The following is a 25,874-nucleotide window of genomic DNA, read 5'->3' as shown; positions in this document are numbered from 1 at the left end:
TGGATTCCTGGGAATTTTTTTAGTGCCAGGTTTCTCCATAGCCCCATTCCTTGCTCTTCCTCGCTGCCCTTCTTCCATCTCAACTATTCTATTCCCTCATGTTCTCTACTCCCTTCCCTTCTCCCCCCCTTCCACCCCGCACCCCCTGCCATGCTCCTGATTTTCTCAGGAGATCTTGTCTATTTTCCCTTCCAAGGGCAATTCATGTTATGCCTCTCTTAGGGTTCTCCTTGTTCCCTAGCTTCTTTGGGGCCATGGGCTACAGGCTGGTTACCTTTGCTTTATGTCTAATATTCACTTATGAAGGAGTACATGCTGCCTTTGTCTTTTTAGTCTTGGTTTCCTCAGTCAGGATTTTTGTTTTTAGTTCCATCCATTTGCCTGCAAATTTCAAGGTGTAATTATTTTTTACTGCTAAGTAAGTATGCCATTGTATAAATGTACCACATTTTTTGAAAAATTCATTCTTCAGTTGAGAGACATCTAGCTTGTTTCCAGGTTCTGGCTTTTACAAATAATGCTGCTGTGAACATAGCCGAACAAATGTCCATGTAGTATAATTGAGCATCCTTTGGGTATATGCCCAAGAGTAGTATTGCTGGGTCTTAAAGTAGATTGATTGCAAACTGAGAAATTGTCATACTGATTTCCATGGTAGATGTTCAAGTCTTCATTCCCACAAGCAATAGAGGAGTGTTTCCCTTACTCCAAATCCTCTCTATCATAAGCTATCATTAGTGTTTTTGATCTTAGCCATTCTGACAGGTATAAGATGGTATCTCAGAGTTGTATTGATTTGCATTTCCCTGATGGAAATGTTGAACATTTCCTTAAGTGTCTTCTGGCCATTTTAGATTCTTCTGTTGAGAATTCTCTGTTTAAATCTGTACCCCATTTTTAAATTGGATTATCTAGTATTTTGATGTCTAGTTTCTTAAGTTCTTTATGTGTTTTGAAAATCAGTCTTCTGTCGGATGTGAGGCTGGTGAAGATCTTTTCCCATTCATGTCTTGTTGACCATGTTCTTTGCCTTACAGAAGCTTCTCAGTTTCAGGAGGTCCCATTTATTAGTTGTTGCTCTCATTGTCTGAGCTGCTAGTGTTATATTTAGAAAGCTGTCTCCTGTGCCCATGCATTCAAGGCTACTTTCCACATTCTCTTCTATGAGTTCAGTGTGGCTGGATTTATGTTGAGGTCTTTGATCCATTTGGACTTGAGTTTTGTGCATGGTGATAGATATGGATCTATTTTCATTCATCTATGAGTTGACATCCAATTATGCCAGCACCATTTGTTAAAGATGCTTTCTTTTTTTCATTATATAATTCTATCTTCTTTGTCAAAAATCAGATGTTCATAGGTTTATGGATTAATATCAGGGTCTTCGATTTGATTCCATTGGTTCTCCTGTCTGTTTTTATGTCAATACCAAGCTGCTTTTATTACTGTAGCTCTATAATAGAATTTGATGTCAAGGATGATGATGCCTACAGAAGTTCCTTTATTGTACAGGATTGTTTTGATTATCCTAGGTTTTTTTTGTTTTTCCATATGAAGTTGATTATTGCTCTTTCAAGGTCTGTGAAAAATTTGTGTTGGAATTTTGATGGGCATTGCATTGAATCTGTGGATTGCTTTTGGTAAGATTGCCATTTTTATTATGTTGATCCTACCTATCCAGGAACATGGGAGATCTTTCAATTTTCTGATATCTTCTTTAGTTTTTTTTCTTCAAAGGCTTAAAATTCTTTTCATGCAGGTCTTTCACTTCTTTGGTTAGTGTTATCCCAAGATACTTTATATTATTTGTGGCTATTGTAAAGGGTGATATTTCTATGATTTTTTTCTCAGTATAATTTTCATTTGTGTATAAGAGGATTTATGATTTCTTTCTTTCTTCTTTTTTTCTTGAGTTAGTCTTGTATGCAGCCACATTACTGAAGATGTTTATCAGCTGTAGGAGTCCCCTAATAGAATTTTTGGGGCCACTTATGTACACTATCATTTCATCTACAAATAGTGAAAGTTTGACTTCTTCCTTTCCAATTTGTATCTCCTTGATCTACTTTTGTTGTCTTATTGCTCTAGCTAGAACTTTGGGTGCTATATTGAATAAATATGGAGAGTAGACAGCCTTGTCTCATTGCCGATTTTAGTGGAATAGCTTTGAGTTTCTCTCCATTTAATTTGATGTTGGCTGTTGGCTGGCTTTATGTTGCTTTTATTATATTTAGATATGTTCCTTGTATTCCTGATCTCCCCAAGACCTTGTTGGATTTTGACTAAGGCTTTTTTGGGTTCTAAGGACATGATCATGTGTTTTTTTTTTCTTTCAGTTTATTTATATGGTTGATTGCATTGACAGATTTTTGTGTGTTGAACCATCCCTGACTCTCTGGGATGAAGCCAACTTGATTATGGTGGATTTTTTTTGATACGTTCTTATATTTGATTTACAAGCATGGTTTATTGAGTATTTTTACATCAATGTTTATGAGATCAGTCTGTAATTTTCTTTCTTAGTTGAGTCTTTGTGTGGTCTGAGTATCAGAGTGACTGTGGCCTAGTAAAAGGAGATTAAGAGTCTCATGCTCTACCGATTGTTTTTATCTTAGTTTTTTGGCTTTCTTTAAGAGAATTATTGATTTCTTCAATTTTTTATTTTCTTCCATTTCCTTAAGAGAGCTTTTCATTTCCTCTTTAAGGGTCTCTATCATCTTCATAAAGTTATATTTAAAGTTTTTTTTTTCTGCTTCTGGATTATAATGTTCAGGTCTTGCTGTTGTAGGACCACTAGGTTCTGGTGTTGCCATTTTGTTCTGGAGTTTGTTATTGAGTATGTTCTTGCATTGGTACTGACCCATCTGTTCTTCTAATCGTACAGGCAATGTCTTTGCCTTTTGGTCTAATCCTTGCAATTAGTGTCTGTGTCTTAGGTATCCTCTCTTGAACTGATGGTTGCAGCTGTCTGTGTCTCAGGAGCTGCTCTTGGTCTGTTCTGAGTAGTCTTTGTGTCTCAGCGAGCAGATGAGTTCTCAGGGGATGGGTGGGTTTGGGGTCAGAGAGGAACTTGTAGATTACAGGGTCCGATGGGGTGGTGCTGGAGCAGCCTGTCTGCAGGAGGCTTGCCAGTTGACCAGCTAGTTAGTACAGGCGAGGTGGGTGGGAGAAGGGCCTGGGGTTTTGCCCAAGGGCCTATATAGCCTAGATACTGGGCTGTCCAGGTGGGGGGCAGGCTAGTCACTCACATCTTGGTCTGCTCTGTGCAGTAGCAGTCTGTACCTCAGTGAGCCACTGAGGTCACAGGTGATGGGTGGGTTTGGAGTCAGAATGGGACTTGTAGATTATGGGGTTCAAAGGACCACATCAATTTTTTAAGAGAAAGAAAAAATGATTAACAAATTACACTCCATCAAAAATTAAGGAATTCAATCCAATCAAAATATTTCATTGAGAAAGTTAAAGGCAAGTTACAGGATAGAAGAAATATTTGCAAAATATTTCTTACAAAACGGTAGTATTTAGAATGTAAACATAATTTCTAAAACTCAACATTTAAAAGAACAAAGGGCAAATACTATCAAAACACATTGCATGAAAGTCTAGAGAACAAATGAAAATACAAAAAGAATATATGAAAATTAAATGGAAAAAATTGTCAAAGTGTTGGATAGGTACTTGTATAAAGAAGGTACACAGTGGCCGTTAGACCTCCTGCTTCAACCTTCCATGTACTTGGATTACAGGTATGAGTCCCCATACTTTATTTAGAATAACGAGACTTCAAAACACTAGAGAGACCAATTTTTCAGGATAATATTAACTGTCCAGAGCTTTTCTGCTCTGTTGGTGGGACTGGCAGTTTCTTATAAAACTAAATATAAGTAACCCCTCTCACAGGCCAGTTTTGTCCCATGATTTTTATCCAAGAAAAATAAAATGATACCCGTAAAAAGACTCATAGAAGAATGCCCATAATAGTTTATTCATAATGACCCAAAATTGAAAACAACTGGTGTATCTAACAATAAGAACATGGGTAAGCTATGTTGTAGTCATACAATGGGATAATATATGGAACTATAAGAAAAAGTGCAATTAATCATATGCACACTGACAGATGTAAGGGTTTTATATGTGTCTAAGTGGAGTAAGTCAAAAATAGAAGCAACATTGACAGGAAGATAGTGATGCACGAATAGATATGTAACAAACAAAATAGTAACATATTAGTGGTAAAAGACAGGGAAGATCCACTTACCACAACAGTTCTATCAGTTTGCCATATATTTGAGATTTTTCATGAGGAATTCTAAAAACCTAACAACGAGAGGGCTGTTGGACTTGGTATTGTGAAATCCTGTCATTCTGGCTGTCTTTTGGATCCGTGAGTACATAGTTTCTTGCATAAGAGAAACCTTGGAAAGATAAGTTCTCAGGTGGGATGATAACTCCATATCCATATCCATGGGAATATAAGGCTTATGTGAGTCTCACCCCAGTTTCTTATATTTAGTTTTATAAGAAACTGTGTGTGTTTCTGTTATACTTCCTGTAGTAAGAAAAACAAACATTTTATTTCTGGAGTTGTCTAACCACTACTATCTCTGTTTTCTTTTCACCCAATACTTCCTCCATGTAGGAATCTCCCTGCCATCCTTGACTGGGTGAAGACTCAAAAGCCTGGAGCCATGGGTGTCAACATCATCACATCTGACTTCGTGGACCTGGTGGACTTTGCCACAACTGTGATTGAACTGAATGACCTTCTAGAGGACCAAGCTCTGACTAAGTGTTGAATTAATACTATGTTTAATTTCATGTTGAGATTGTTGATCTAAGGTAGGATTCTAGAGGGTTCCAGTTAGGATGGCTCACTCCCAGGCAGTCATGGTGAAGTGAGGAGGAGAAAGAGGGTCCTCCCCACCTTTCCTCACAGAGCCATTTGGATAGAACTCCCGGGATTTTCATGCATTTCCCCAAATGAGACTTTTAAAAACTTAAGCCTAAGGGAAGAGCGCATATTTTATATGGCCAAGGTCAGGACCTACCTAGTGGCTTTTGGTCACAAATGGAAAAAGGAAGTATGGTTTCCAGGTTCCATGAGCTATGCAACATCTTAATCTAATCGTCCCAACTTCCTGTTATCTTCTGTGGGCATGTGCGCCTGTGTGAAGGCTACATTGGAAAGGCTTTCCTGGCCAGAAGAATGGCAATGGCGCATTCAGGCACAGACCACCCTCTGGGAGGTCTTTGTCATTAACCTAGAACTCTGAGGGGCTCCTAGGGAGACAAGCACTGGGCCCTCTCTTGAACTGTACAATATCACCACTTCTCTATGGGAGCAAGATGTGTTTATAATGGCACTCTTCAGCCACAGGCTGGCTCTGGAAGTGGTTCCTTTAATTCTTCATGTAAAAAGTACACACTACCCTTGGTTGGCATCAGAACTGTGTTTCCCTATCTGAAAGTATTGGTTCCTTTCATTTCCTTTTGGGCCCTTTTCCCATTTCCTTTTCTTTAAAATGAAAGGAACGGTGGTAGGGAATCTTTTGTGTGAGGGCCCAGTAAGAGCTAAACATGCATGTGTGTTGCATGCCAGAATTCTTTGATTCAATCTTGTAGCTCTCTCCCCAAATGACTATCAGGCAAGCACCTGCATCACTTTGGCACTGTCCTATTTGTATGAGGTCTTCATGCAGATACCGGAATCCCATTTTATGGTGGTCTGCCTGGAGCCTGGTCTGCTGCGGGTCACAATGCTAAGCAGAAGTCTGATTGTTCGTTACACAATGGAGGCTGACACAGGACGTGTGGGACCTTGCAATGCATTACAGGAGCAAGCTCCAAGTGCATTTGGAACTAATCTGCAACTCCTTGCAAACAAGACTACCTCGGGGACATGTAGGGTGACTTGTATATCGTCAAGTGAGAAAGAAAAGCAATGCTGGAACATTTCCACCTGTTTTTCCGTTTGATCTTTTTCCTGTGGATTGTTCTGCCAACCAAGCAACACTGCATGAGAGCTTGGAAACTCAAGAGGGAATTTTTTTTTTAATTGATAAGTGGTGTGTTTTTTTATTGATAAGAGACCTCTTTCGTTTCCTTTGCTTTGTACCTGTATTTATTCATTATTTATTCATAGAGTAAGTATCTGCAGTGCTTACTGCCTCGAGAGCACTCACACAGATGTTTACTGGACTTTTCCGACCCAGGACGGATGCTGCTGTGGTCTTCCACCCACGCACTGGTTGGTGCACCTCAGGGCTGTGAGTGACCTTGTTCTTTGCTGTAGATGTCCTACCCCACCCCCATCTTGATAAGGGTGGTGTATAGGTGTGGGTGCGATCCAGGAAGCCACTGCCAAAGGCTTAGACATAGATGGGGACAGAGGTGAAAGGGTCATGACAAACTACACAGGCATTTCTGTAGAGCATTGGCTAGGAATAACAGCCTAGAAGAAGCATGAGCATGTTTTGGTACCCCTCAGCCCTATCTGAGAATCCCTGAGGAGGCGTCCGATTCCCAGCTCCTAAGGAGGACTATAAACAGGCAATCCTGAGTGGAGAGATTGCTGGACCCTCTCCAAGGAGTTCTCCTATCTCTCCTTCGGTTTCCTAGTCAGACCGTGCATGCTGGCTGCAGTGGGGGTAATCTTGGGTGAGCTATTGAAAACACACGCATGCCCCTCGCTGTTGATCATCTGGCCTTTTTTTCTTCCTAAAGTAATTTAGGCCTTGACTTTTTAATCTCCGTAGTTCATGGAGGCCACAGCACAAACACCTCTGGGAACACCTGCTTTAACTTCTCCTGTTCTTGCATACTAATCCCTCCCAGAGGAGGTTTCCAGAATGATCTTGTCAAATTTGATGGAGCCTTCTTCTCTGCACGGAGCTTCTTTAATGGCATTGGAGTGTGTACCCTCATTATCTTAATTTTCCTCCAATTATGATACTGAGCCCCTTGGAGAAGCTCTGAAAACCTTGGCTTTTAGTTTTGTTTTTAATTATTGCATTTTGTTTGTTTGGTTTGGTTCGAATTCTCAATCATTTACCGGGGACTAGATCATTCTCCATCCATTAACCCTTTGTTACTTGGCAAAGAGATACGAAGACAAGAAGTAGAGGCATTCTGCTCTGTGTAATCGGAGCCTCAGCTTTGCCCAGGTGCTTGGTGCTATGTGGCTCCGTGTGACAGCAGGTATCTGCCCTGGATACGTGTTTCACTTTAAGGCTGTCGACTGTTCAGTGAATTTTTTACTTCATCCATTGTCTCGGTTCTGACATACATAGTTGTACTTCACTTCTGACGTCCACGTGCACCTCCGTGTTTGCATGCATAACAAAGAAACACAGCTCACTTCCAAGGCCACGTGCACAGGCCTCCTGCTCCTGTAGTGAGTGCACGTCCAAGCTCTTCCACGCTGCTTTAGGGGCTCGGCCTTGTTGATATGGGAAAGTCTGAGAGGTAGCAGGGAGAGGCTTATTCAAAATATTCCCTAGGAAGTACTCCAATCTCTGCCCTGAGACAAAAGCTTCTTATATGCTGTAAAGGCTGTAGCATGTATTCTGTTCCTTGACGACCAGGAACTCGGGTGAGGTGGACAGAATAGCAACAGAACATAGGCCCCATGTCTTATTCTGCAATAATTACCAGTAAGAATTCTGACCCAAACATATGACGCGTTCTTGAAAATCCTGGGAATCATTCAGATCAAAATAAGGCTCCCAACATGATTCAGAATTGATTTCAAGAGCAACTAGAATGCTGGTTTACTGACTTAGAATCTGGGCCCATTCCTATCTGGTTCTCCGCACCATCCCAATACAGCCATATTTCCTTCATGGCCCAGACTTTTTTAGGTTTCTGTGGCTTGAAACTGTCTCAAAGCCTAAACCTATTGAAAGTTCCATGTATGTTATGGAGAGAGACAATGTTCTCAGGACTGAACAGACAGCTCAGGGTGGATCTGACGGAGGAACTGACGAGTGTTGAGGATGTGGTCTGATATCATGGAAGTCTTAGAAGTCACGCAAAAAAATTCCTTGTATTTGCTGCTTGATATTTGATATGCATTGTTTCCTTTATTGCCAGGTCTAGACCCCCAAATTTTTTTTTTAGAACAGTTGATCTAGAATTCAAATCCAGGATTTTATATACATGCAAAGAAAAGCACAAGATCAGAGCAGGGTCAATGACAAACCTTAAGAATCTCAGGCCTTTCATAACTTCATGTTCACATCTGAAAATTTTATGTTTCTTTCCAAAAAAGCAATGAAATGCAGCATTCTGGGGTGTAATGGAGCTTTCTGATGTGTCAGGATAGCCATGTGGGTTTTTTTTTTTTTCAGTCTTACCAGTAGGAAGTAATCCCAAAGAAACGTGATACAACCCAGTCATTAGCAGACAGTGAAGGGTAGGAAAGGTTGCTGCTTTTCTCTGGGAAGCAAAAGGGCTACAAAGTGACGTCATTACAGATGTTTTATGATGTACGTGACTGCCTATTAAGTTCTGGGAAGCAGAACAGAAGAATGAAAGGGTCACAGTCACGTGGTCTCTTCCCTTGGCTGAGCAACTGACCCGAGGCTAACCTGTCCTTGGTTCTTTCATCTTTAATAATGTTGCCAATCTCAGTTGACTAGTTCATGATGTATATAAGGTCCTAGGGCTTAGATGCCTTGCACTCTGGGCTGTACCTTTGCAATGATTCTTCCCTCTGTACACATGTGCAGAGAATATGGTTGGGGACATTGTCCAAGAGTGTGGTACAGCCTGATTGAACTTGACTATGTATTATACTTTCTGGAGTCTGAATAATGTGTGGGGCTCAAAGAAATATGCCAAAATGTATGTTGGCCCCTGAGAGGTGGGCTTTCTCAACATGTCAGCAGGAAGCAATAGACACTGAGGATATCAGACATCAAAGCTGACAGGGAGCTCATATTGCACAGCATAGAAGAGCATGGATGTCCCTCTAAATGCCATCATCTTCTAGTACATCTTAACCTTCATCCTCAGATGCTTCCTGTCGGTGGTACCCTGGTTTCATGACACAATAGTGTCACCTTGGGACCCAGGAGAGTGAACTGAATGAATAACAAGAAGTGTTGACATAAACTTCCCCTTAATTCCAGATGGTTCTAATCAGCTCTTTACTGCCCCAGGAGACCTCCTATTTCCACAACCTTTGAATTCCCCAACTTCCTGCTACAAACCCTGGCACTAATGGCCATATGTCTGAGCTATCCTAACTCGGAAACAACCCTACAGTGATGCTAATGATTTTTTTTAAAAAAAAAAAAAAAAGAGCAAAGTTTTAGAAACCGTTAAAAATATTCTGAGATAAGGATATTCTGCTTTAGATAATGTGTTTTAGCATCCGCTCTAGCAAACTTGTTCTTAGGATTTATCAAACCCATTTTAAAACAAAATGGTTTGAATAAACCACTTCCCTCCATTCTTTGGGGAAATTCAGAAGCATGGCTGTTAAGACAACTGCATCACCAGTCTAGAGGCATTTGCTGTCACTCTTTCGCATTCCCGTCATAGAGTGCTACTTCCTCCTATCTCCCAGCATTCCCATCATCGGCCAATGACGTCATCACAAGAGGCTGACAGAAGGTTTGCTCTGACTGTAGTGGTAGCTGTCTTTTAGCTTTCTCAAATGCATCCTTCTGCCTCCTGCTTCCACCCAGTCCATAGAATATGCTTAATTGGAGCCCTGAAGTTGGGACCAATTCTTAATTCGGATAGCACAGGCTTGTTCTCAGTGCTAAGCCCACTACAAAGCACAGCACTTTGAAAAGTCACATAGGCCTTTGGCAGCTCTGTACAGTTGTAGTGTCTCACCTTTCTTCAGTTCATAGCACTAAGGACATGTCAGCTATTGACCTATAGTATCAAGATGATAAATCTTAGATCATATTTTAGAAATAATATTACCTTGCTGCTACTAATTATCACCCCAGTATTCATAAGTATTAACTGCAGGTTGTGTATGCATTATTTGTATTGTGAATATACCAACTGTAATACTTAGCCCCTCCCGATCGGTAATTTAAAATCACAGAAATTGTCATAGTAAAAATAAGTCTTGGTCAGTTCAGATAATTCGTGTATCTGATAAATGCTGTAATGGAGACTGTGTTTTATCTTCTGTGACTTGATTTACACTGCAACGCATGTGGTTTGCTAAACTTAAGAACTAAGAATCAGTTTTACCAATTTTAAGGTTAGGGATAAAATTGTGCATATATGCTGCTTGATACTCTGAAATGTATTTGTGGTTTGTCACCTTCATACATACTTCACTTGGCTTCTTTCCCTTTAGGAAGTAATTGTTCAATTATATCTTTCTTCTTTCCTGTGACCTGGATTAAATCACATGATTCATCCTAAAATATTGTGACGCCACAATACCTCATTTTAACTGTGAAAAAAATGTTAATAGTTCTGATCATATGATGCATTTCCTTGTGTTGGATTTGAGCCACTTATCAAGGTTTAATCTTAGTAATAAACATGAGTCTTTAGTAGCCGTGATTCCTTGGTTTGAACGAGCGTGTTCTTACTGACCTACGTCTCCCTCTGTTTTAAAGAGCTGAAGAGTCGATATCAAGAAGACCGAGTGTGGAATGTGTACACAGCCATGTCTACCAGGCTCCTTCAAGCTTCTCCGTAGCACTTCAATGATTTAAAGTTAGCAGAGTCCTTAGTGACATCCAGAGTCTCACTGGATCACCATCCCTGGCTCACTCTAATTTGATAATTGCTGAATGCAAAAATACTCAGCAATAACCTAGCCACGCATACAATGAATAAATAAGAGTAATCTGCTGTTTCTGCTGCATTGGAGATCACAGTATTTATCTTCTTTTAATTACTTTTAATGGGATATCTAGGCCTACTTCATTTCCTTAAACCACTCCCCGTTCTTTTTTTGCCTTATAAGTTTCCAAAAAAATCCTTTTTATGAATTTAGCAGAGACCAAATTTAATTTGAGTAGTAATGCATCTCAACAAAACCAAATGTTGGAGCAAGCAATTAGGATTGATGATGTGTCTGTTAAAGCTACCTCTGCAGTTTAAGAACAATGCCAAAGTGGGATTTCTCTGTCTGTATTTAGGTGTTGCTTTAGGAAATCTGCCACACCAGCTCTGACCAACTGTCATGTGCACCGCGATCAGGGATTCCCACTTGTTTTTTAAAACTTGTATTTATGTTTAATGTGTGAGTTGTACAAAATGCCAGGTTTCAACATTGTAACCTCATGTATGTGGAATTCTATGACCAGGCTCAAGTCAGTGAAAATGGGTGTGATCTATGTGGTGTAAGTGCAGAGATACTTTTCCAGCAACTTCTCAGCAAGTACTTCAGTGGAGACATTGCTCTGTGACAAAGAGGCTCTTGCTTTGAGGATGGACTCTGTAACACCTAACCACAGTTTAATTTCTCATGTTACTGCCAGGCTGTAAGCATAGCACATGCACAGATCTGGCTTTCTATATGAACTCCGTCGCCTCCCAACTGGACGACCTTAGTGTGTATCTGAATCTCTATGCAGAGCTCCTGGTGCTGAGTTAACCTGCAGCAGCTATGGCTGGGAGGCTCTCGCTTCGTACCTCTCCTCTCTGAATAGCACCCAACACCATGCCTGACAACACACGTGTTGACTGAGTGATTTGTCAAGAACTCACCACCGAGACACAGAAGCAGTAACTTCAGACAGTGTGGTCCACTTATGGGAGCTTTGCAGCGAAAGGCCTAGATGGTGCTGCGAACCTCGACTTAGTTCAATCTCGTTCTGCTCACACCCCGATTGTGGGGCAATCAATGGCAATAATAATAATAATAATAATAATAATAATAATAATAATAATAATCAGTAGAGTATAAAGAAGACACTGGAGATAATGTCTAGGAAGTCATCATCATCTATATGTCTAGACTCAACCACCAGAAATGGTGATTATTTCTTAGAGTCTATCTTAGAAGGAGTCAGTGAAAATATGTTTTTGGGTGTATAGAAAGTTGTGAAATTCCTGTACCAAGTAAGTGTTCAGACAGTGGGATTCCCACCACAGAGACATGCATGGCGATGTGGGTTAAAGGTGGCCATGCCCTTAAATAAAATAATTACCACCAATCATTCAGGAACTACAGCCAGTTAAGAGTGAAGTCATAGCTGAGTGAGGAAACGTTTTAACGTCTACAAAGAAAGAGGCAGCAGTATCTAGCTGATGGTCTGTACAATTTTGCTTGCATTGTATTATTTTGTGGTTGCCCTTTCTTTGTAAAAGAGGGTTTCCAATAAAGCTAGAAATGTCCCTTTCAAGATAGATGTAAGCTTGTTAAAGAGCACGTTGTGGAGAAACTAGAGGGTTAATCTCCCTTTTTGACTCTTTCTAGGTTTCCTTGGGTGGGGCTGCAGCTGATGTTGCCACACACTCTACCCAGGCACCCTGGGTTTAGGGAATAACCAGGGCAAGCGATTACCATTTCAGCAAATGGAGACTAACTGAATAAGAGCATGCCCTGGTGGGAGGATGCTGAGACTCACTACTATTAAGCAAGGTGTGCACTATCAATCCCCTCTTCCCACACAAGTTGCACCTAATTTAACAAAAACAACACAAATTCATTATCTTGCAGGTCTCAGGTCAAAGGTTGAAAATGAGCCGCTGAGGGCAGGTTCTGTCCTCCTTGAGGACCCACTTCTTTGTCAAGACCATGTCTGCATTCATTGACTCGGGGGTTCCTTGTTCACCTTCCATGCTAGTGACAGCATTTTTAATATTTGGCTCTGCCTCTGGCATTACATAGCCTCTGATTTTGACCTCTTATGATCATGTAAGATTCCACTTAAGTAAACTATAATAATCTCCCATCTCAAGATCCTTATCTATGAGGCCCCACATTTTCCTAAAGACCTAGAAGCACTTGGCTGCTAAGAGATGGAGAGGCAGTTTCTTCAATGGGGCAGCCACTGGTAAGCTGTCTATGGCCCTATGAATAACTCTAATTAAATTAATTGGAACATGAAACACACACACGTACCATACTCACACACACACACTCAACATAATCAAGTGTGAAAAGTCCATTTTTACCGTGTATGGTAACATATTCACAGGTTTTGGGAACCAGGCCTGGATATCCTCTGGAGATATTAGCCAGCCTGTTTCAGACTATGTCAAGGGAAGATTAGTGCTGGCATTGCTTTCAGGGCAGATCTGGTCCTAATCCCCGTTTTAGCACTGCTTGCTGGTTGTGTGCCCATTGTCCCGTTGGGTTTCTGCTCCTTCACCATAATATGGTGGTAAAATATATAGTAATATATCTAACATATACTGCATCTTCAATACATACAGCCCTATTTCTTCAAAGAACTGTAAGATGATTCTCAAAAAAATAGTCAATAGAAGAGATCCTATTACTAAATTGCAGGTTTAATAAAGGATCCTCTAAATTCCTTCCTGAAGCTGGTAAAATATGCTGGGTAAAGCTCTTCCTTCTCATGTAGATTATTCTCAAGGCCTCTTGTCCATAGACCCAGTGACAAGTTAATTGCTGTCTGCTTTCTGCCACCACCTCCCAGTCCTGCTCTCTGGTTCCGTCACCCAGCTCTGGTTGGATTTGTAGTCCTGGTGTGTATTGATTGGTTAGATCTGCCGCCGAGACCAGCACAGACTCCTTCCCTCACATCTGTGCACACCTGACCATAATCACATTGCTGCCTGTGTTCAGCAAGGAAGGAGACAACAAAGACACATCGCTTTCTTTCATGGGGAGCCTTGGAAGCCTGTGCTGATGCTTCTTGCCCCAGCCCTAGGTTCTTCAGCTGAGTGGGGAAGCTAGGAAAGGATCTGGATTGGAAGGCGGCAGCAGAGGTAGGTAACCTACCCAGCCATTGCTCCTTCTCTCAAGATCACAGCTCAAACACCTCGCTTCAGCTCATAGTTAGGATGTCTTGGACAATGGCCTGCTGAAGGAGAGGTGGTGGATTTCAGTGCGTCACAGGATAACCAGTTACTTGTCCATTAACGTATTCTCGAAAGCAAGCTGTAATTCCTTCCATCTTCTTTCCTCTGTAAATTGTTGGTTGTTCCATGTTTCAAGTTTTGCTGAGATTTATTTTTCTCTTTCATCATGGGATATCGTATTTGTGATTTTTTGGCAAGTTTTCACTGATGGTGGTTCCACCAGCATAGCTCTTTGTTCCAGAACTTTGCTTACTTTCTTCTTACAAAATTACCAGAGGGGACGGTGCATATATTTCTGAGGGATATCCTGTCCATTTAGAGGGCTATTAACGCCAAGTGACAGACTTTCTCAGAAATCCACATGCGTTTTCCTGCTTTGGAGCCTAGGGGGTTAAAAGTCCTGACATTACTGGAGCAGAATCAAGTGTGTTTACCTAAGCTTATCACTAGGGCAGCCAGGTCAATCATTCACTGACTGTCCCCTACATTTAAAGGAGATCACCAAAGCCCTAGTCTAACTGAGTCCCCCTAGAACACAAACGTGGTTATATAGAAGGTATGGTCTGAAGCCAGAGCCCATATGCTTTTGTTAACCCACAAATGGCTTTATTCTTTCTGGAGTGGTAAGCACCCCAAGGCCCGTATCAGCTCAGTGATTCATTAACTCAGTAAGACTCACACACAGACCTGATGCCTAGTTTCACCTCAAGGACAGAGCCTGTGACTTTGCAGAGAACCTCGTCTATTACTGCCCAGGAAAGATTGTGTAATGATCCCACAAGATGTTAACTGATTCTTGGAAGAGAACAAGATTATAGAGAAATAATGGGGAGGGGGTAGAAATTCGAGAAACTTTATTTTTATCAAATAAAAACCACTCTTCTTCAGTCTGACGGTAACTCCACTAGTTGCAGAAGGGGCACATGGCCACTGCACAGACCTGTAATGATTTCTACCTCTGACAATTATTAGTCAGGTGGTTAGTGGTAGGGAGGCCTAACTCTTCTGAACTCCATTTAGGGAACAGATTGGGCCACACACTAAACAAAGTAATATGTGATATTTATTTGGTCAATCATTTACGGCTACAAAGGGAATCCCCTCAGGTGAAGTTTGTGGCTCAAATTTTTAGAAGTCTTGATGGTTAATTAGAAGCAGGAACCAAAACCATTGCAGACATTAAAGCCTGCTTGTGACTAGGAGAAAGCCTGGGCTACCTCCCGGGAATAACTTGGAGAATGATGAAGAACTGAACTCTGTGATGATGCCCTCCAAAATGTTAAATGCGTCTCTAGCTGCAACCTCGAATGTGTCTGTGAATAGCATGCATGTGACAGAGGCAAGTTTGGAGATGGCAATTGCATCAGGGTACTCAAATATACTGGCTAGATTTACTAACAGTGCTGTAGGCTGCCTTCCAGGACGTCTTTGTCCTTTCTGCGTAGCATCTAGCTCATACTGGAAGGTCAGTGGGGGTAGATCTGGATTTTGCATGCAAATGGATAAAAATAGAAAACACTATCCTGATTGAGGTAAGCCAGATCCAAAAAGAGGAACATTGGATGTACTCACTCATATTTGGTTTCTAGCCATAAATAAAGGACATTGAGCCTATAATTCGGGTTCTTAGAGAAGCTAAATAAGAAGGAGAACCCAAAGAAAATCATATAGGCATCCTCCTGAATATTAACCTTCATCAGGCGATGAAAGGAGACAGAGACAGAGACCCATGTTGGAGCACTGGACAGAAATCTCAAGGTCCAAATCAGGAGCAGAAGGAGAGAGAGCACGAGCAAGGAACTCAGGACCGCTAGGGGTGCACCCACACACTGAGACAATGGGGATGTTCTATCGGGAACTCACCAAGGCCAGCTGGCCTGGATCTGAAAAAGCCTGGGATAAAACCAGACTCGCTGAACATAGCGGACAATGAGGACTACTGAGAACTTAAGAACAATGGCATTGGGTTTTTTGATCCTACTGCACGAACTGGCCTTGTGGGAGCCTAGGCAGTTTGGATGCTCACCTTACTAGACCTGGATGGAGGTGGGTGGTCCTTTGACTTCCCATGGGGCAGGGAACCCTGATTGCTCTTTGGGCTGAAGAGGGAGGGGGACTTGATTGGGGAAGGGAAATGGGAGGCGGTGGCAGGGAAGAGACAGAAATCTTTAATAAATAAATAAATAAGAAATAATTGAGTAATCTACAGCAACAAGCCTTCCTTTGTCCTCCAATCCCAGGTTCTGCTAACTTCACATTTATCTTGAAAATGTAGTTAGCTGTCTGGCACAAATGGCAAGGCCGCCACAGTTCCCAGTATTTACACAATTAATGTAAAGACAAGCCATGGTACAATGTGGTCAGTTAAACATTGCTGAACAAAGGTTTTTTTTTTTTTTTTAAGCCAGCCTGCCCATGCACAACTCAAGATGAGCGCAAAGGCCTTACAAGTAGGGATTTAAATATGAATCACCATGTCCACCTCCTTAGTCAGTTGGCCCCACATGAACCTTACCCCTGTGAATCTTACCTAAAACATCAGAAGAAACAGAGAAAGCTGAGGAAGGAGGCCAGTGTCTCAGAAGAATGAGCCACCTGTATCAAACATTAAATGAAGACGCCATAAGGTGCCATTTACTAATCTTGTTTATTAGCTCTCTTTTTTCTTCCTTCCTTCCTTCCTTCCTTCCTTCCTTCCTTTCTTTCTTTCTTTCTTTCTTTCTTTCTTTCTTTCTTTCTACTTTTGGTTTTTCAAGACAGGGTTTTTCTGTGTAGTTTTGAGACCAGGCAGGCTGGCCTCTCACACACAGAGAACTGCCTGCCTCTGCCTCCTGAGTGCTGGGATTAAAGGTGTGCGCCACCACCATCCAGCCTATTAGTTTTAATAGAACAAACCTATCTAACTTGACCACATTACAGATTCATGAACGTGAGGTAACCTTTGAGTTAGCATGTATCTGGTCTGAAAGCCCATATTCTGTGCCACTACCCTGGGAAAGAAGTCTACACAACAGAAACAATGCTGGCTGAAAGGGGTGAAAAGTCCTTTTCAAAAGTATTTACTTGGCTCCTCAGAGATGCTGTCTATTCCCCTTCCTGGTCCTCCAGCTGATGCTTTTGACCCTGTAGAGGTAAAGAGCCCTCCCTTCAAGGAAAATGCCATGAAACAACCAGCAATGTCCACAGATTGCTTTCTGATCCCTTTGAGAAGCTGAGACAGAAATTCTTTCTGTCCTTTGTCACAAACACTCTTTGGTTTGATTATTTGGTTAATTTTTAATGAAATATAGAGGAAACGGTTTTTGTTTATTATCATAGTATTTGTTTATAGTGTGGTGATGAGGGCTTTGGCAAATGACTTAGCATCCTTGACCCTCTAAAGATTTTTTACAAGTCGATTTCTGTGGTCACATTGGTCCTAGAGAAAACTCAGTTTCTTCAAAACTTTCTTTCTGGTGTGTTGGTTGTTTGATTTAATGCCATAACAACCACTTAAGATGAGCTCTGTGTGCAGGTTCTATCCTTTTAGATAAAAAATTTAAGGCCTGATCCCACTGAGAGATTTTCTCAGTCTCTCTTAATTAACAAGCCCCATGGGCACCTGGACCTCAAATTATTGTGTGTGTGTGCTCGCGCGTGCGTGTGTGTGTGTGTGTGTGTGTGTGTGTGTGTATGTGTGTGTGTGTGTTACACAAGGATTCTTCTAGATACTTAAGGATTTCAAATGGGAGCAGGGAAGCCTACAGCTATTTTCACATGTGAAAAAATGCCAAATGATTGCACAACCTATTGTCAGACTATAGAGACCCATTCAAACAGCATTTCTCTTGCTTTTTGGCTAGAATTCTATCAGGTCAGAACTCTAATGCTGTTACTCTAATTAGATTTTGTGGAGTAATGAAAACAAAGGCAGTAATTGTTACTTAACAAAATCTAAGGACCAAAGTCTTTGTCCTTGAGCAAAGTAAGACATCAACGAAGTTCATGCCAGAAATAAATAGATAGATAGAAAGAAAAAAAAGAAAAAAGAAACAAAGAAAGAAAGATAGATAAAAAAAACACTATTTTCCAATCTGTGTCCCTTGAAGTATCTTGTATTGTTAAGGGTGGGGGACCCACTAGTATATCTATGTAGTCATTTCCCAGTTGGCCTATCAACCAAACGTATTCTCAGAGTTGCTGTGGGCCTTGGATCAGGAGAATCAATAAGCTTGAGGTAAGCAGTAGAGAGAATGAAACTCCTATCCTGACCCACAGCAACTTCAAAATTGTTGTCCTTCTGTCTCTAACTGCCAGATCAATTTTCTTTATAGGAACAGTAAATGGACTGCATGTAAAAATAATAATTAATGATAATAATAAATAATGGCAATTTTTCATAACTTGGAGAGTTTCCCAGAATTTAAAATGAAGATGGGACTTTCACAGAAGACCTCCATCTGTGTTTTAAGTGCAGGATTCAAACAGCTTTAAGTTTCACTCTACACTGTGGTGACACTCATAAAATCCTCCCTTTTTTTTATATAAAGCTAAAACGTTACCAAAAACAGTTCTTGTAAAAATTCTAAGTAAGCCAGATGATCTCCTGTCATCCCTGGATTGCTGTTTTTGTGGGTGCATTTCTTAAGAAAAACCTTGGACAGCGCCTTTGGCTGGTGCTGCAATGAGTTTCTGTGGAAAGAGGGTTTCGTCCTCTGGGCCACTTTGTGGTGATCTCATTTGGTGTCACCGAGTGAGCAGCTGAGAGCTTGTGGTTAGGATGCAAGCAGGTTGCCAGAGGAAAGGAAATCCAGAAACCGGGCAGAAGAGCTCGCCAGGAAGACATGTGCAGCAAGCTTCTTGACAGCCTAAGACAACCTTGTACGAGTCTGCCAGCTCAAGAGCAATATCACCTCAAATTCAAACTCCTGGGTTTCACAGACTCTAACTTTTTCCTTGGTAGCAATCATGGACATAAGCAGAACTGATTTCCAGAACCTCAGGGGCCTCTATCGAAACTCATCGTGTCTTGCATCTGGCTGCAATAGGGAGATTCCTCATTGTCGACATACAGTGTATGATTGTGGTGGGAACTTGCCAGCTAACACAAGCACTTGCGGCTGCCAAAGTCATTCTTATCCCAACTCCACCATTGTCTCTCTATCTGGGCTTCTGCTAAGACTTCTTTTGGGTGTCTAGGATTCACTATGTACTCAGGTGTGTCTACTTGCATAATCATAAACATCTGTTGACGGGTTTTGCTAAGTTTGGCAACAGACACCTGTTAGATACTGTTTTTAAGAACCATTTTGCAGACCAGGTTTTGTGACATATGACTTTAACCCTAGTGTTCAGGAGACAGAGGCAGGAGGATCTCTGTGAGTTGCAAAGGGTACACAGTGAGATCCTCTTTTAAAAACAAAATGAAAACAAAAACAAAATTTGTTATCTATCACATGTAAGGGTTAAAGTTAACCCTTGAACAAAACCCCAGTCTCAGAGGGGTGTCTGTGTGGGGGTGTGATTTTAATCACTAATACAGTACCCAGAATATTTTGGAATCTCAGCAAGTATTTGTGAGTTACATTAAAAAATATTAAAAAAAACATGACTTTAGCAGAGAAAGTGATTTTTAAAAAGATATCGGAGCCATACATGGTGACACATGCCTTTGTTTCCATCACTTTGGGGACAGGGACAGATGGATCTCTTTGAATCCTCATTGATGACAGCTTGGTGAACAGATTTTCAAGCCAGCCAGAGGTACACAGTTAAGCTCTGTCCAAAAGAAGAGGAAGAGAAGATGGTTGGGGAGGCAGGAGGATGACAATGTTGGAAGGCCAGTAAGATGGCCCACTGCTATTTCGCCTCACTATAAACATCCCGTCTTAAGAAGGTTCCCTCCTAAATATAAGGCTTTAAACTTGGAGGAAACTGCTACACAGCACAGTAACCACTGGTCAAGCCCATGCAGAAAACTTCTCGCCTGTGCTCATGCACGAAACCCGGCTCAAAGAGGAAAGGGGGTGAGGCTAGAAGGGGCCCTGGTTAGGACATAGGGCAAGAGAGGGAAAGTGACCAAATTACAGCATACAGATGCATGAAAATGTCATAATGAAACACAGAAGGTATATATATAATATATATGTATATATATACACACACACTATTATACACTAATACAAAACTGGGTAAATACAGAAATTCTTTTTCTATTCACATTTTTTATTTTAGAATTTAAAACATTCACTATAACAGTTCTCTTCTTTCATTCTGATTTTGTAATTAAATGGACATTTATCTATTGGTCACAGCAAGGAGTCAAGAACTCAAACTATTAAGCAATCTAGGTAACTCTACCTGTCTTGTATTATTTATTGTCTAATCATATATCGTGTATCTATCTCTACCAATCAGGTGATGAAAGGCAATCTTACCTTTTTTTTTAACTACTTTGAATAAACAGGGAGAAAGAAGCCAAGTAAAGAAAACATAGTGTTATCTTTTATCGTTTATGAACTGGACAGTTAATCTCCTCTCACTTATACAACCATGAGCTGTATCCAAGGCCAGGATTGTATTTTATTACTAACTAAATTTGTCCACTGACAATTTCAGACATCTGTATAATGCATTCTGACTGTTCTCACTCCCCCTCCCAAACCTACAAATGCCACATCCTCCTATGGTCATGTCTCTCTCTCGCTTTTTTTTTTTTTTTTTTTTTTTTTTTTTTTTTTTTTTTTTTTTTTTTTTTTTTTTTTTGCTGTTTTGTGAGTCACTGAGTTTAACCAAGCCTGTTTGTGTGAACAGAGATTTAGAATTATCCAATAGAATCCCATGGGCTAATATAACAACTATAATCAATGACTCACTACCCCAGAATCCCCAAGTAGCCATGAAGGAGAGGTAGGCTCCTCTAAGCCTCTCTGAGACCCATGAGTGCCTGCTACTGACAGGTCCAGGCTGGTCAGATCCGGTGTAGACAAGCCTCGCTGCTGCGAGCTGGCATTTGCAGGGCTGGGTCATGCCCAGGAAGGAGATGGCATTTTGCAGTTCTCCCTTCCACCTTCTAACTCTTACATTCTGTCTGCCTCCTGCTCCACGGTGTTCCCTGAGTCTGGGGAGAGAGCGCTCAGTTGTCCCTTATTCTAAGTACTCGGAGCAGCCACAAGTCTCTCCATTCACTGACATTTATTGCAAAGCAGCTTCTCTGACTAAGGCTAAGGGTACGATTCTCCCCGCACCCCCTTAGGTTATAAGTGTAAGGGATTAGCAAGCGATTTGTCACCACGTTCACTGAGTTGAACAACTGTTGTAAGTTCTTCCCTAGGGCCTAAGTATCAGACACTGATTCCCTTCTACGGAGAAGGCAAGAAATCTAATCAGAGGGTGCTTGGTTGCCCAAGCAAGTATATGCTAATAGAATCTTTACATAAAGAAAACTCTGAGGGTCTGGAGAGCTGTCTCAGAGATTAAGAGCACTGACTGCTCTTACAGAGGACTCACTTAGTGACTCAAAGCTACCCATAACTCCAGTTCCAGAAAATCCTATAACCTTTTCTGGCCTCTGCAGGCTCTGTCCGCACACGGTACACATGACTTCATGCAAGAACACAAATTCATATCAGTAAAACCAGTAAGTCAATTCCTATATCTTGCATGTGTAATTCTGAGCATGCCATGCACTGCGGAGGCTGGCATCTGTATAAAGAAGCTGTGAGATTGCCGTGAGCCACGCGTGCGTTCGCATCCAGCTGCAACCCTGGCAGAGATGCTGAGCTTTGTCTCACTTGTTGCACTAATGAGCGCTTCAGAAAGCTGTCGTTTTCCCTTACTAAAGAAACAGCAGCTCTTACAGGTGACCCTACTTGCCTGAGGTTAAAGATCCGTGGCAGAGAGTCAGATGGAACTTAGTGCCATGTGGAGGAGCGGGAGGGGGATGTGAGCAAAAGGACCAGTAGAAAGTCTGATCCTTGCCTCCGCTGAGGAACTGAACAATAGCCAAGGGCTGAGGAAGTGTCTGCTCCGGATTCCGAGACCACCCTTGTCCGGCTGCCCCTCCCTGAGCCCAGCCTACTGCCTCACCCAGCCTTACTCAGCCAGCTTCTTGCTGACTTACGCCTGAGCTCCTGTTCCTTCTTGTAAGCTCCATGAAAGGCTATTTGTGATGAAGTACAGCACGTCAAGGAAGTGAGAGCGAGAGCATGAGAGATCTTCCCCGCGGGCCTGAGCTGGAAGGGCAGTTTGCTTTGGAGAGGTTCTGATTTCTCTCTTATGATCTGCAGAATCGAAGGGCGAGCTGATGACTGGTAGGGCTGTGACAGCTGTTCTAAGCACTGTGACTCCCTGCCCCCAGGGGGGGGGAGGATTGTTTCATCCTGTGCTCCATTTCTCCTCCTAAAAAGGAAGGATTAATGCTTGCTCATTGAAATTAGTGGCTTGCTTTGTACAGGACTTCCCTGGACAGCTTTCTTCCATACAGTGTGTGATGGTTAATACTGATTGATAATGAACACTGTGAATAAATACGCTGAAAATAAAATAGTTCTGTGAATTAGTTTCTTTCCCTGCTGTTGTGATAAAATACCTGGACCAAAGTTACTGAAAGAGAGGAAAGGTTGTTTGGGGCAGTTTGAGTCTAGTCTATCGGGAATCTGGAAGGCAGGAATTCGAGAACAATGGTCACATTGTATCCATAGTCAGGAAGCAGCAAAAGATGGACGCTAGTGCTCTAGTCTAGTCGTATACAGTGTTACTACTGTTATGGTAAAACATCATAAATAAAAGCAACTAGGGGAGGAAGTACTTTATTTGGCTTGTGCATCATGGTTCATCACTGGAGGATGTCAGGATAGGAACATAAGCAGGATAAGAACCTGGAGGCAGGAGCTGGTGCAGAAGCCAAGGAAGGGTGCTGCTTACTGGTTTGCTCCTTATGCCTTGTTCAATCTGCTTTCTTATAGACCCCAGGACCACCAGCCCACGCATGGCACCACCCACAATGGGCTGGGCTCTTCCCCATTAATTACTAAGAAAATGCTCCAAAGGTTTGCCTATAGGCCAATCTTAATGGAGACGTTTTCTCCCTTAGGTTTCCTCCTAACAGATGGCTACAGCTAGTGTCATGTTGACTACAGCCATCCAGCACAGCTCTCCTTCCTTGTGCTCAGTCTAAGACCTCATTCCAGAGATTGTTGTCGCTCACAGTTAAGTTGGGTTCTCACTTGGCCTAATGTAGATAACCCCTTACAGGCATGTCAGAAGGCTTGTCCTGTTGAACAGATATTAATTATTTATCAATATTAACCATCATATATTGTATGGAAGAAACATCAAGGGAAGTCCTATTCAAAGAAAGCCAGTAGTTACTCTGAACACCAAGACTTGCTTTGAAATTCCAGTAAAGAAAATGTGGCATTCCCATGGACCCACTGTTGGACTCTAGCATCCAAACACCGAGAAGGAGTCGCCCCCAGAGACCATCTCACACATTACAGCCGATGCAAAAGCATGAGGATTTTATTAATTCTGTCATGACAGGGTCCCCCAGCATTCGGGAAGCCGAGGGACCTCGAATAGCGGGTACAGTCTACTTTTAAAGGGGCCACAGAAGCAAGGGGGGTTGTTCTTTGACTATTCTGATTGGCTTATTTGAAAGGGCTATTACCAATAATTGACTGGAGAGCTGTTGCCAGATCAGATGAGGTAAGAGGTCATTTTGACCCCGTTTCCCAGGGGACCGAACCAAAACATACATATATGGGTAATTGTTCAGGAACTGAGTACGTGCGAGTGTAGCTGTTAGGTCTTTGGTTCCCAAGGGAGGAGGGGAAGCACTATGGCACAGAGGCTGAGAGGATTCAGAATTGTCAAAAATGGCTTCAGGATTGTCTTAAAGTCTTACACCACATTGGTTTAAATTAACTCTTCAAATGGTATACTCCCCCTGAAGGTCCACATTCTAAAGAGACTGAACAAGAGAGTAAGAAAATTATTATACATAGATGTTCTTATGTCTCAGAGGGATTTAGAGTCTATGTCACTGCCCATTTTTGTCCCATTTTGAAGGATATATATATATACATATATATATATTATATACACACATCCATACATATTATAATTTTCTGGAGGAGGAGTCAGTGTTATGAATTTCATGAGAAGGGTCTGTGTCTCACTTGTGGGATCATCAAGTGCCTTTCTATAGAACCAAGTAAAGTCATACTAAGTCTTTCTATCTCAAAGTTTTCACTCCTTTCCTAATGTCTAATTGACTTCTTGGATGACTTCTCAGTATTGGCAACTCAATAAGTAATGTTTAGATGATACTGCCCATAATTGTATTGGCTATAATCATGTTTAAGAACCTATAAAACAAACAATTGATCACCAAATGGCACTTTGATGGTTTATGTTCATCGTCCACTTGGCAGAATTTACCATCAAACAGCCGGAATATGGACCTCTAAGCAAGTCCTGGGGGGGTTATCATAACGTTAAGGTAGAAAGACTCACCCAGTGTGGGTGGTACCGTGCCCTGGGCAGGGAATCTGGGATTGTATAAAGATGGCAAGGGTAAGCTGGGCACTAGCATTTAGGCATGCACTGCCCTCTTCCTGACTGTGAGCATGTGACCATCTGCGTCAATCTCCTGGCACTAAAAGTCCCCTACCATAATCACCTGGAACTTGGAACCATGAGCTAAATAAACACTTTCTCCCTTGATCTGCCTTCATTGGGGTAGTTCATGACACAACAGGAAAGAAATTACTACAGCACTTCCAAGTTACTCATCATACACATGCAACTAAAGCCCAAGGGAAAAGTGTAAGCATAGAATGCTACCTTGTACTGTCTCTTCATATGCTGAGAGTATCAGAATGGCTTCTGGCCCAAGAGCATTGAGATCAAACTTTTCTCAAAACAGACCTCTATGCCTTAACACAGTTCCACCAAGTTTAAAAAGAGAAAGACATGATGTGAAAATACAGTATACTTTCTTATTTATTTATTTATTTATTTATTTATTTATTTGGTTAATGACAAAGAACCAGCTGGAGTGGTCTTCTACAGTCAAGGAGTGTGCTGTTGCTTTTTAATTCAACTTAGCTTCTATTTTTGGCTGAATTATCTAACCTAGCTTGTTTTCTAGCAGTGGAGAAAGGGCTCCATAGTATGAAGTAAATTGTATTCTAAATCCAGGTATGTTAGTACAAGCCTTTGATCTCAGCATTTGGGAGGCAGAGGCAGACAAATCTCTATGAATTTGAGATCAGCCTTATGAGTTCTAGGACAAAAAGGTAAAGCAAAAAGCTATGTAGTGAGATGCTGTCTCAAATAGTGTATTCTGTTTTCCTACTTCCAAAGGCCCTGATTACTCATTTATATAGCTGCCCATAACTTTCACTCAGCCCCTGATAACCAAGGAAGCCAGAGCCCATCTGTTTCTCCTCTCAATGACTAAGGCAAGAACAGCTTATCTAGTATACATTTCTCAGAAGCACAGCTCTTCCTTACGTTCCCATTTACACTACCTACTGCGGCAAAAGTGTAAGAGACATCATTTTAACCAGAAAGGGTTTTCATACCATAAATTTTCAAGTACTTGGGAACTCTGAGTGTCTTCTATAGTTAAGTTGGAACTAAAATAATTTACACAGTGTGTGAATGTGTGTGTGTGTGTGTGTGTGTGTGTGTGTGTGTGTGTACTTTGATGGAAGGTATCTTAACTTGACAAAGACAGTAGAAAATTCTACAAGAAAAATTCCACCAGGACTATTCCTGGATGTGGGTTATATAAAGCCCAAATACTTGTTTAATGTCTGGAATTAATTAGGATCCGTTTAAAGGAATGGCCTTGAAGACATCTATTGATAGCATCCTCCGTGCTTTAAAATTGCTACAACATA

The 25,874-nt window shown here is 41.5% G+C and overlaps 2 protein-coding genes across 8 annotated transcripts in view; both read left to right on the top strand.

Moving 5' to 3' along the window:
• Plcxd2 (phosphatidylinositol specific phospholipase C X domain containing 2) overlaps nucleotides 1-10,536 on the top strand; it is a 60,718-nt gene extending 50,182 nt beyond the window's left edge. Inside the window, exon 4 of the mRNA XM_050149086.1 lies at nucleotides 4,643-10,536. Within this exon, the coding sequence (XP_050005043.1) occupies nucleotides 4,643-4,799 (157 nt within the window). The 3' untranslated portion in view covers nucleotides 4,800-10,536. The remainder of the gene's footprint in view (nucleotides 1-4,642) is intronic.
• Nucleotides 10,537-13,685: 3,149 nt separating this feature from the next.
• Nucleotides 13,686-25,874, top strand: part of Phldb2 (pleckstrin homology like domain family B member 2) — a 222,771-nt gene continuing 210,582 nt past the window's right edge. For 3 of the 7 annotated variants that reach the window (XM_050148921.1, XM_050148925.1, XM_050148917.1), the window contains exon 1: nucleotides 13,686-13,894. The gene's annotated coding sequence lies outside the window, so the exon portion shown is untranslated. The remainder of the gene's footprint in view (nucleotides 13,895-25,874) is intronic. The other 4 variants (XM_050148923.1, XM_050148924.1, XM_050148918.1 and 1 more) reach the window with 2 other exon arrangements.

This window comes from Alexandromys fortis, unplaced genomic scaffold (genome assembly GCF_014885135.2).
Source record: "Alexandromys fortis isolate MF-2015 unplaced genomic scaffold, M_Fortis_MF-2015_v1.1 scaffold_4, whole genome shotgun sequence".
Taxonomy (NCBI): domain Eukaryota; kingdom Metazoa; phylum Chordata; class Mammalia; order Rodentia; family Cricetidae; genus Alexandromys; species Alexandromys fortis.
This window is presented reverse-complemented; position numbering and strand designations above follow the sequence as displayed.